Source organism: Poeciliopsis prolifica, unplaced genomic scaffold, assembly GCF_027474105.1.
Source record: "Poeciliopsis prolifica strain line A6 unplaced genomic scaffold, Auburn_PproV2 SCAFFOLD002, whole genome shotgun sequence".
In the NCBI taxonomy this organism is placed as follows: domain Eukaryota; kingdom Metazoa; phylum Chordata; class Actinopteri; order Cyprinodontiformes; family Poeciliidae; genus Poeciliopsis; species Poeciliopsis prolifica.
Genome location: NW_026562377.1, coordinates 13,390,656 through 13,402,908, shown reverse-complemented (window position 1 = coordinate 13,402,908; position 12,253 = coordinate 13,390,656). Strand labels below are relative to the sequence as shown.

Below are 12,253 nucleotides of genomic sequence, written 5' to 3'. Positions count from 1 at the left end.
TTGATTTGAAGGCTCTAATGGTGATAACGTACTGAGCTGTGTTTACTGATTGAAAGGATCCAGCTGAATATTTTGAAGAAAGAATAAATGTTTGCATTAGAATTTAAGAAAAACTAGGTGGAGGGAAATGAAAGGTGACTTTTATTTTAAAAAATTAACACAAGAAAATAAATTATTTTTTTAAAAAAACCTAAGTGGTGGAAAATGGATGAAAAAACCTGTAGTTTCCAATCAAACATTGAATAATTTTCCACAGTCTGTATTTATAATTGAACAGATGTAATTATTGAGAGCAATATAGAAAATAGTTGATCAGAATTTCACATTGTTTCTCCATTCTGGGTGTAACTTTTGGAAAATATATTGGCTTCCACACATATGGTTGAATTTAAAGTAAAACTAAGATATTTTTAAAAAAGTCAAATATATCTATCTGTATGTAATCTACACCTAATATTTTTTGTTGAAAATAATTCTACTGTTCAGTTTTTCAAAACATCTGCCTATATTTTTAATAAGATAAAGGGAGTTTGATGTCCTGATACCGGCCATAATTTAATCTTCAAGTTACACTTTCATACAGTGAGAGTCACTAAAACTGTGTTAAAAAGAGGAATTCATCAACATTTTCTCTACGCAGGAGTTAAAATAGGTAGTTGCACAATGGGTCCAATATTAGAAATGCAGGCTCTGAACAAACAAGAAATACAAGTTTATGTTACTGACATTCATCCTGTTTGTATGCGTCATTAGCAAAACAAAATTAGATTTACATTCTTTCATTTCTACAAATGCTTTAGGTTTCCATTTCTTGAGAAAGGTTCTAAGTTTTGTTTCCTTTCTCTTTCTGTGTCAGTGAAATAGAAACCGTGGCCCAATTTATGTGAATAGACACTTTCCTCTGTGACACCAGTCTTTAAGACTTGCAAAAAAAAAAAAAAAGTGCCATAGAAACAATCTGGAGTGCAGTGGAGTTGGTGCAAAAAGTAACTTCAATGAGAAAATGAATGCTGCAAATATTGGTCCTTTTTGTGCCAGACTAACACATCTGACTGCAGATTTGACCAGTTTATAGGTGTAACTATTCAGAGTTTGTGCTGCAGAAATCTAGTCCTCTCACTGCAGTTTTCATATTTAAGGTTAATGTCTCAGTTTTGAAAACATGCAGTCAAAGTAAGACCCACATCAAATAGGAGAGTCTTAAGTTTTGTGTGCCTTTCGAGTGTAGATTAGATAAGAGTTTCACTGAGCCATTGTTAAAGACTATTTACAGTAGCGATGCACCACAAATTATTGACATTACAACACTGTTTACTGTATGTAAACAGTGTCCACACCTAGATCACTGAAATAAGCTGACGGCTGAAAGCTGGCGAACTGTGTTACATATCATGATTTGTGTGTGTGTGTGTGTGTGTTTTTTAACATATATATTTATATAAATAGATATGTAAATATATGTAAATCTTTATGTAGAGGACAAAGACTTCAGCAGAGCGGGAAAAGATTACAATCACAATAGCCCACTGGTGCCGTCCAGTCTTCAAGGGCCAGTGTCCAGCAACATTTTGATGTATCTCTGCTCCATTACACCTTCTTTAGCAAGCTTAAAAGCCTTATTACCATGTTCTGATTCAGGAGAGTTGGAGAGGAGATGCATCTAAAAGTAGCAGGAGGGTAGGGAACTAGAAATGGATTTAGGCTCCATTGGTTTTAGTATAAAACTAAATGGGCTTGTTTTGGGGCATCATTGTGTTTCTTATTTTGCCAGTAATGCACAGTTGTAATAAGAAATTATATCAGACATCTTAAAGTGCAGTTACAGAATATGACTTTCAATATTTGGATACTCAAAGCAAACATCTCACAATTCATAAGTTAAGGAAGTGAAGATATTTCCTTGACAGGATAATTTTGTTTGCCCTGCTGTTGTGGTTATCAAACTGAACAACAGGTTTCTGTTAATCAACTTCAAGATGCCTACATTCATACTCTGTCACAGATTCCAAACTATTCATTCATGTCTTCTAATCTATGCCAGAATCTAAGTGTACATGTTCATCCTTCTTGCAACTCTGTGTTGACTCTGTCCTCATTGTGCTACAAAGCATTGTTAATATCTCCTTTGCAATCTTAAATTCCGTACCTTCCTCAGCATTTGAGATAAATTAAATATTTGGCAAACTTGCACTATTCTCCTATTTTGAGAGCATAATTAGTTTAACGTGAGTGGCTCTGTTAGCTTCTTCAGGTGACTTCTCCATAGACCGCTCCGCAGCGCCCCCCCAGGTGACTGCTCTTCATGTAGATTGAAGGTTTCTACCCTCCCCATCACTGCCACGTATCTTCCCTCCCAGTCTTGTTTGCCAGCAAGAGTAGCTGCTGTCAGACAAACCACACCTGATGCAAAGCACCTTGACTCATCTTTTCAACAGGATTGTGTGTGGAAACCTTCTGAGGTTAGTAGATGTTTTATGTTTAAACCTAAACTGTTGTATTTTGTTTTTTTAAAGAAATCATGTATACTGATATGTTTTATGCTCAAATATGACATTTATTTAGGGTAATTTGGGTTTCTGAAAAAAACATCTATAACTCATTAGGAACTAATTAGATCTGAACAAACACATTAATGATAGCTGACCTGGAGAGATAATATATTCCAGTGTTTCCAAACAGTTTATTCATGCATTTCTGACCCATGTTCATGAATAAATATGAACTCCTTTGGACTACTTCTGACTTGATGCTCAGCATGGTGCCAAACAGCCTAAAGAACTGGGATTGGAATAATAATACGTTTTTGTTTTTAATTTTCTCTCCGCAATCCTAAAATCCATACCTGTTTAACAGGAGAGAGAATTTAAATGATAACTTGCATTATGCAAATCTGCACTACTTTTACGAGTAGTACAGATTTGTGTCAGCAACTCAGCTAGATAATTTGTTATGAGATATGAATTCTACATGAATATCTTCATGTAGAATGAAGGCTCCTACCCTTCCCATTATCGACAGATATCTTCCCTCTCAATCTTGTTTGCCAGTAAGTGTAGCTGCTTGTGCTGAAAAGCCACACCTCACACATACCTGCGTAGATTCTAAAGAAATCTGGCTGAAACAGATTATGATTTTGTTCTATTTCACAGGGAAGAATGTGGAGTTTCTCTGAGGTGAGTATATTTTATTTTTTATCCTAAAACTGTTGGATTTTATAAATCTGCATGTCATGATATTTCTGGCTGTTAAATATCTCTGTGACTCATTTGATGCTTCAGAGAAATCAGCAGACTTTATCAGTTCAGATACCAAAATGAACTTAAACTTCAAAAAGGGCACTTGCGGCATCAAAGGGGAGGAAGAAGCCGAGCTGGATCATGTGAAGACATTGTATTAAGGATTTATCCACGCCTTTATATAAAAAATTACAATCATTCAATTGCAATGCAATAATGGTATGGATAATTCCTTCAAAAGACAAAGCAGAAGTCTCCTCCTTCACCTTTGCTCTTGGTGAAAACTTGATTTAACAACTGAACTAAGTTTTTATTTTTGTACTAATTCAAAGGAAACACCAAGATCCCTAACCTACAAAATGGAGCTAATCCTGATTTTGAGTAAAAACGTGTTGCTCATATAATAAGACTTGAGCTTTGTTGTGATTGAGGTGAAGAAAATTTAGTAGGTCCATCCATAATTTAGCTAAACAATCTCTTCATTCCTGCAGATTCAGATTTGACTGTTTAAAATTTTTAGGGGGATATAAATCTGGGCTTTGTCTGCAAAGCAGTCAAATTAAATGCTAAAAATTTGACCAAGAGGCAATAAATATAAAATAAACAAAATAAGATCCAAAACTGAGTTTTGGGGTCCTAGAACAACAGTGGTCAAGATGGACAGAGAAAGTTCTGTTTTCTAAATACTTTGTTTTTATCTCATCTAGATTATGGTAAGACCAAAACTGAGGTGTGATTTAGTGTTGAAGAGTTTTCTTGGCAGGCTCATGAAGGAAATATACAGAGCTGGTGAGGTAAGTCAGGATTTTATGCATTCTATTATGCTGTATTTTTCTGTGTTGCAATGTTCTGAGGTCAAAAGCACTTTCCAAAAACACAAAATCTTACCAATTATTTATAGTCTAGTTTCTAGTGCAAATATCTTAACTCACCTGAAATGAGACAAAGCTCCTATATGTTGCTGAAAAGTTTATTTTCAGCAAGATGTTGCTGAAAAGCAGACTCAAATATTTTCCCTATAAACTAGACTGGAAATACTTGGTAAGATTTTTTGGAGTTTTGCATTTGTCAAACTTTATACCCCAACTGGGTTTTTTGTTTCATAAATAGCTGTGGAACAAAACAAGAGAACAGGTCATTTTCACTTTAATGCACTTTTCCCAATCTCTCTCTCAGCCCACAGACTTCAATGACTTTTACTACAATGCCAAGATCAAACTGTCAAAACAAACCATAAATGAACTTGAAATGTTTATGAACGGTGAAGACAACTGGAGACCCGAGGCTTTGGATGATGCTCTCAGTGGCATACTGGTGGAACTTAAACCTCACAATGTTTTCACCAGTGTTGAATACATGTTTGGACTAGATCTTGTCCCAATGTTAACAGTAAGATTATTAATTTTTTTAAATGAACTTCTAACCCAACTTAATACTGTTTAATAAACTATATTGCATAAATAGCGTTGTTATGATTAGATTCAAACTTTGAATCCTTTTTTTAGCTGATCTTTAGGCATTTTTGATATTGGATTATGAATGATTGTTGCTGGTATATGTAGGATATATTCCAAATATATTCTATACACTAGCTGGATATTCATCCCAAACAAGCTTACTGGGGTTGGTGACATTTTTTTTATTATGACTAAAAACCTACTCTTTGGCTTAGATTCTCTAATGTCTTAAAAATGAAAAGAGAGAGAGAAAACCTTAAGGAGGTTGTAGTATGTATTTTCCAGGCTCATAGTTTCATCTTATAACATGATCATATATCAATGTTACCTTCAATTGTTATAAAATTCTGCATTTATCAAACAGAAGTAATTTGACTTCACTAATTGACACCTTGAAATTGGACCTCTGTCCCTTTAAGAAGTTCCTGTTCTTTCTGGCACTCCTTCAGCACGCCATCACAACAATGCTCCCCCATTATGCTGTTTGCAACCATTCTTAGCAGTGTTGGACTGAGAAGTACCTCATGGATGAGCTCAGAAGGTGCACAGTTCCATCAGGTGTTTTCTAATCGCTGCTGCTGCTAGTCTGGAGGAGCTGAGTGCAAATAGGCTTTTGTGAGAGCAAATGTTTAGGCACCTTCATCAGCTGCCACAGGAGATACAAAGATTTCTCAAACATGTATGAAAGAATCAAAAGAACATTAAGGGTATGTTTTAATGAAGAAATAACATTATGAATCTTATATAACTAAAACAGTCAATTTTATGGAAATAGGTTGTAGATGTAGAAGGTTCTTTTGTCCCGAATGTGCCATGACTCCCCAAAGTGGAAGGCCTCAGTTAGAATGAGGGGAATCGCTCTCTGCTCCCTCTGCTTGCCTTGAACGTAAGCCGTTGTATTAAGATGGTCTGAAGGACACCTGCAGTCTCCAGTCTGGTCAGACAAATCAGACAGAGTGCTGACATCTCTTAGTTGTATTGCTGTTTGATGAATATTCTACTGCAGCATCGAAACCTAATGCTGGTGGCTGCTTTTCGAATTGCTCATTTAAATTTACACATTTGGGATTCACACCAAAACCTCTCAGTATCAATCAAAGTGTATTAATCATTTCCTCAGCAGTTCAAAGTTAGCCTTTTTTTTTTCTGTCCAGAATATATCTGGAGTATTTCATACATACACCAGTATCAATCGTTTACAGTCATTTACAATCTTGTCAGATCCTTGCATTGTCCTTAGGCTGCTGTCTTTCATACCAGCGTATCTACTTTTTCTTTAGATTCTTTAGTTCCTCTGTACGTCTTATTTTGACAGTTGCAAATTTGATAATTCTCTTGTCTTCATTTGGGTCCAGATCCACAAAACATTCCAGATTCTTCTTTATGAGTCACCAGTGCAATCATCAGCCTGAAACACTACTAGAAAGAATGCAAAGATTGAAAAGTTGTGGCCACGTAAATGCTGAAAATGACATTTTATTACAAATTTGGGGAAAATGTCACTTTTACTTTTGCACATAATTACAAATCATTTAAAAAAATTATTTTTGTCCTCCAGAGCTGTAGATGAGTGTGTGAAAGTATTTGGCTTCTTACAGAGTTAATTTGTTTTTTGCTTTTTTGACACACAAATGTTTCAGATCAGTCAAATTATAGTTTCAGACAAAGAGGCAGGTGTAGAAAAATTCTACATGCAATTTTCAGATGATTAAATTTAATAAAGGAAAAAAAAGCTATGAAATCCAATCTGGCGCTATGTGAAAAAGTATTGTAATTTGAAACTGGAATTCAAATAATAGATGTTTCAAGACTGAGAAAACTCAAAGATGAGTTTTCTCAGTCTTGAAAACTTCTCCAGCATTGAGGAGTTTTCAATCTTGTTTAACTTGTTTATTCTTCTCTGTTGCAGATCGGGTTCTTTTCTATAATTGGTGTACTTATTGCCTTAATTAAGCCACAGCTAAGAGTTTCATGGTTGAAGTGTTTTATTACCACATTTGCCATCTCCTTCTTTGTCAGCATTCCCTGGAACTGGTTCTACCTGTACAAGGTGAAAAGGAGCTTTGTTATTTTCTTCTTTAATTTTGTTCTCATTCAGTGCAGAACAATTTACAATTCTCTTTTTGTTTTTTGTTTGATCAGGAGGCCTATGCAAAACACCAGAGCAAACTAATGAAAGTGGAGATACACTATCAGGAGTGCATGAGACTACAGAATCTTTGCTGGTTTGGTAGTCTTCGAGGTAAGCCAGAAAGAACTAAGAATAAACAGACTTTTTAAATGAAATTAGTTATTTGGTCAAGTCAGAGGAAAAGGATAAAGGTAATAAATCCTGATTGACAGGTAAGCATTCAACCTTTAAAGAGTGAGACTCCATTACTCTCACTTTATGACTTGTGAAGATTGAATATGGTTTTGTTTAACACCTAAACAACCGACTATCCATAGGCTCATTTATCTTCCTGTTACCAAAATGTTTCTCTGCAACAAAAAGCAAACTTTCAACAACAGACCCAGCTGGGGAAAAGATAATATTTAAAAAATAATATGACAAAATTGTATAGAAGAAAGCTCAGCTGTTTCAGCAATCTGAGTTGCTGAATCTCTAGAAATTTTATGTTTATACATGAAACGTATAAACCTACTGAACTTTAACATCATCTTACAATTGAAGATAAAATTAAATCAAAATTTGTGAAGGAAACATAACCTAAATGTTCAGATGGCATTTCAAGATGAATTTTAGCAACATCCGAATGGAGCATTTTGGAAACACCACAAATAAACTTAAAGAACAATCACCTCATTGCAAAAAGGTTGTGGGTTTGAATCTCAGCCTGGATCCTTTATTGGAATTAGCCTGTTCTAACTTTACAGTAGTTTGACTTATATATTTTGACATGCTGAGGTGGCTAAATGCATACAGTGCATTTCTTTACTGTAAAAAGAATCAATACTGAACTTGCTTGCAATCAGTGGTAGGTCAGAATAATTTCAAGTGTCAAATAACTATATCAGTTGCTATAAATAGTGTAGAAGCTCCCAAACAAAATGTTCACGTTCAGAAATTTTAAGATATTGAATTGCTAATTTTTTTAAGCTATAGATACTAAGAAGAGTATGTAGAATGACTGATGTCTAAGTATTTGTTACCTATGTTTATATTTCATAATTTATACTCTTTCAGCTTTCTATAAGTTTTTTCCCCTTTTGAGGCATTTGTATTAATACAGAAAGCGTAGAAAATGACACAAGGAATATTTAAAGCTTTTATCTGTAACTGTGATCCATATGATCATTTGTGATTGTATTTTTTTATTTTCAGAATGGTTCAGAACCACTCTGACTTTTCAAAGTGATCCTTGTGAGGAATACCTTAAGATCTTCCTAATTGACCCATTTCTTGAGGTACCGCCAATCAAGGTAAACCACTCTGCTGCTGTATATTGCAAGAATAATCCCGCATTGAATTTGGGAGTTGCTTGGTCTGAAATAGTTTTCTCTTAATGTTCAAAGCAACATTCGATGTCTTTGCCTGCAAAGACATCATTTATCCAAACTCTTTTTGGGCCATGGTAAGGTTAGAATGTGCCTTCAATGTATTTATCATTTAGGCATCCATAAAAATGCATAAAATGTTTATCACTAATTATTCATACAGCCTCTAAAATACAACAGTTGTTGTTATTTACTATTGAATTTAGGACTTCACATTTTAAAGATGATATTGTAACCAACAGTGACCACAAGGAGGTGCTGCATAAGAAAAACAAAATTGCTTCTCTCATTGCATGAAGTTCTTTGTCAGTAATCAGTGTTGCTGTGACTGTATGGTGAATGTTTTGGCACCCTTTTATGTTTTCCAATACTGTGCTGTAATTTTCACTGTTCTTAAAAAAATCAACATACATAACATAAATTTTGTTTAGATTTTTATTCTAAAGGGTAATAATTATTTGTTAGTCTTTTTTCCTTTTCATAAACAGAAGGTTGCATGAAGTCTCAAAAGATATTGCATGATTCCTCAATATGAAATAAATATATATACTGAAATATAGTCATGAAAACTCACATGTTCCTCATAGCAGTTAAAATTTTTCCTCATCCACTTACTATAATCACACAGATGGTCCTGATTCATAGTCAGAAAACAAATATATACCTCACGAACAGAAAACTGTATCATAACATTCTTCTTTTTCCTTTCTTAGCCATTTGTGTACACATTGACCACCTTCATCATCGAGCCACTGAGGGCCTTAGGAGAAGGGTTAGGTGGTTTTTTTCAAGCACTCCTCAATGATCTACCATTTATCGTCTGGATTCCAGTCATCCTCTGTGTCACCATCTGCAGTTTGGTAAAGATATGTCATCATGACACTCACACGCTAATAAATTTATCCACAGTATGTCTGTTCACTAGTATTTAAGTCTGACTGTGTTTTATATCTTTATGTTTTGGACTGATAGGGAGCTCTTATGGGAGGACTGCCAACAGTTTTCCATCAGCAAGTCAGACGTTTTCTACCCTGGCTGGACAGAAACCAGGGTAGAAATGTGAATGCACAAGCACCTAACCAACTCCAAAATGACAATGTCAGGTCAGAGCAGATTGTCATTCATCAAAGCCAACCCTAGCATCTAGCCCCTCTCCGCTGCCCCACACCAACTTCCCCCGTTTTATTTAAAAAAGAAATAAAATTGGATCTTTAAAGAGAACTGATGGGTGGCGACTTTCTGTGTTGTTTGTATCTTGGTCTTAGATGAAAACTAAGAAGTGACTGAAACAATGCCTGGGCCATTTACATTCTATTCTTCAGGCAGTGATGGTGAGAGTGGTTGATAGCTGGTGCTAATGTCACAGGTGTCAAAGTTCAGTCCTCGAGGGCCACTACAAAACACTGGAATGAAATGGTTTAAGTACCTCTTCCTTGTGTAGATCATTTCTCCAGAGCCTTGCTAATAACCTAATTATTATATTCAGGTGTGGTGCAGCAGAGGCACATCTAAAAGTTGCAGGGCAGCGGCCCTCCAGGACTGGACTTTGACACCCCAGGCTTATGTATGTCCATTTAGGACACAAATAGTGATAGTCACAAGCATTGACTTTAGCTACACAGAAATTGTCTTCCAAAGGAATTTGGCATGTTTTAACACTTACTTTGTATTAAATACGTTTAAAATTTTTTTGTTATATATATATTTTTTTACCCTGACCTTACTTTTAAAGGTATTTGTTTTTGATGCACTAAATCTTCAATTACCATATGAAATTTAAAGTTGTTCCTGTAACTACATTAACTTATTTTTTTTTCTCTTAGACATATGCGATGAAATATGTTTATAGTGAGAAATCCAAAGGCCATTCCTCGCTGTGCAGACCATCTCCTCCAAAAACATGCAACGGAGAACCCCTTGCTGTTGAAGATGGACTTGAGACAGCTCTGCAGAAAAAGACATGGCTCTGCATATTCATATAATCATGTATATTATTTGTACTCTCCATTCCTCTAGTTTTGTTAAAATCATATATCTGATTTTGACAAAACTAGAGGAATTAGAGTAACAATGTTCAGAATAGATTCTTCATTTGTCCGAGTCCGTACTGTTTGTACAGGCAGTTTTAAATATGAAACTGATATTGTTTTTATGCAAAATTTTATTGAATGTACTTACATGAGTTCATCTGTGCTTGAAATATTGCAAAATAAATTACTTAAGACAAACTAACTTTCTGATTCTTATGATGCAAGAAATTTAAAGTCCTACAACAATGGACAAATGTAACTATTAGCTTCCTTTTGAGGTAAGAAAAAAACAATCAAATTCTAAATTTTAAACACTAGTTCTTTAAAAAACTTCCATAAAAGCACTAAAATTCACATTTATGGTAACATAATCAGCATTTTGCTTTACATTTCATAAAACTGATTATGATTAGTTACCTATATACAGTCAGATGTTAAGCACGATTTATACAATTATTATACACAGAATTTAACTTGATTGAACATAATTACAAAAAGGTAACGTGAAAAATAATGAATTTCAAAGCATGATTCATTTTGAAGAGCGGAAGTCTTTTATTTTGAAGACAACTTTCACATAGTAAAAAACTGCTCACAAAACTGAACTGCAGCAATATAAATGTCACATTCAGAAGACGGTGATGTGGCTTTTGGGTTTACTGCATTTCTTTAGGCTGCCATTTGTTCGTCAGTCATTTGCAAGTTTGGTACAGTGACGTTTGACTCCATTCAATTTCTGGAATCTGTACACCCTGGAAAACACAAAGATTTGCCTATTATGACAACATTAATGACACATTTTAGTATAGCTCAAACATTTTTTGAAACAGTATTTTGGATGATGTTTTAATGACAATAAATGTATTACTTCATTCATAAATGAATTCTTTACTGTGCTCTTCTTAAAATTGTAGAAACTATATCAAACACAAGTAAATCTACAGTTTGGTAGGTAACTGGTATTTTTTATTATGTCATTGTGAGGTTTTCCCACAAACCAGCCAGAGAGTATTGAGTAAAGTTCAAAAGAAATTTTAATTTATTACAAAAAATCCACAAATAATTTCAAAATGATAAATAGGCCCCAAAACTGCGGTCAACATAACAAACTACAACTCAGGTAGCAACACAAAGAACTCAAACAAAAAACTGACCTAACTAACAAGACATGAAGAGAACTTAAATAGTGGGTGATCAAACCACTACTAAACACAAAAGGGATAATTAAACACACAAAAACACAAACAAATACAAAGAAACATTACTAAATCTTTAAATTAAATAATTAGAACTGAACTAACTTTCAAAAGAACAACAAACATTAAAGAAATAATGAAACTAAACTAAAAACCAAATTTCCCCCTCCCCTGGCGAGCAGATGGAATGGCCCACTGGGAAGTTGACCACCAGTGGGCATCAGCTGGAAATCATCTGTAGCTCCAGGGGAAACTGGTAAACTCAAACAAAGAAATTTAGTGCATTTAACAAAAATTATAAAGAACTGACAAATAAAGTTAACTAAATGGGTGCACTACACATAGTTAACTAAATTGGTCAAATTAATGAAGACAAATTTAAAAATAAAAATCTAAACTATTCAAACAAATATATAAAGTAATATTAAAGAAAAACAGAAAACAATTACTTTTATTCTGTGACAGCAGGGACAGCTGTCACAGTCATAATGGCAATAAATTGATTAATACATTCATAAATGAAGTCACATTAACAGTACAGTAGCTGAACAGAATGGGGTTGTGGTTGTAGTTATTGTCGGAAGTGTTCACAGCCCTTCCTTGAAGCACACAAGGCAGCCATATTAACTTATTACATTAGTTAATATGTAATAACTAATGTTGCTTTCATTCATCCTCATTGACACTGTTCAGCCTGGGCTGTGCGTCTTCTATCTGAAGCCTGTATCTTTGCTAGGACATGGTGGAGAGCGGTAGCATCTCCTGAAAAATCTGGACTTTACTAAGACCGCCTGTCTCAGTCTCACCTAAGACAACATACAAACAACACAGAAAGT

General features: G+C 34.6%; 1 protein-coding gene across 1 annotated transcript; it reads left to right on the top strand.

Moving 5' to 3' along the window:
* The first annotated feature begins 3,107 nt into the window (after nucleotides 1-3,107).
* LOC129374655 (chloride channel CLIC-like protein 1) lies at nucleotides 3,108-10,305 on the top strand. The gene is made up of 9 exons (XM_055053176.1): nucleotides 3,108-3,173; nucleotides 3,944-4,030; nucleotides 4,413-4,625; nucleotides 6,603-6,743; nucleotides 6,836-6,935; nucleotides 8,019-8,116; nucleotides 8,905-9,051; nucleotides 9,164-9,294; nucleotides 10,015-10,305. Exons 1-9 carry the CDS (start codon nucleotides 3,156-3,158, stop codon nucleotides 10,025-10,027), a joined length of 948 nt encoding a protein of 315 aa, XP_054909151.1. The 5' UTR covers nucleotides 3,108-3,155; the 3' UTR covers nucleotides 10,028-10,305.
* The last annotated feature ends 1,948 nt before the right edge of the window (nucleotides 10,306-12,253 follow it).

Coding starts and splice junctions, on each gene's coding strand:
- LOC129374655 (XM_055053176.1), top strand. Junction 6,936..8,018: donor CTGGTTTGGTAGTCTTCGAG/GTAAGCCAGAAA, acceptor TTTTATTTTCAG/AATGGTTCAGAACCACTCTG. Junction 9,052..9,163: donor GTGTCACCATCTGCAGTTTG/GTAAAGATATGT, acceptor TTGGACTGATAG/GGAGCTCTTATGGGAGGACT.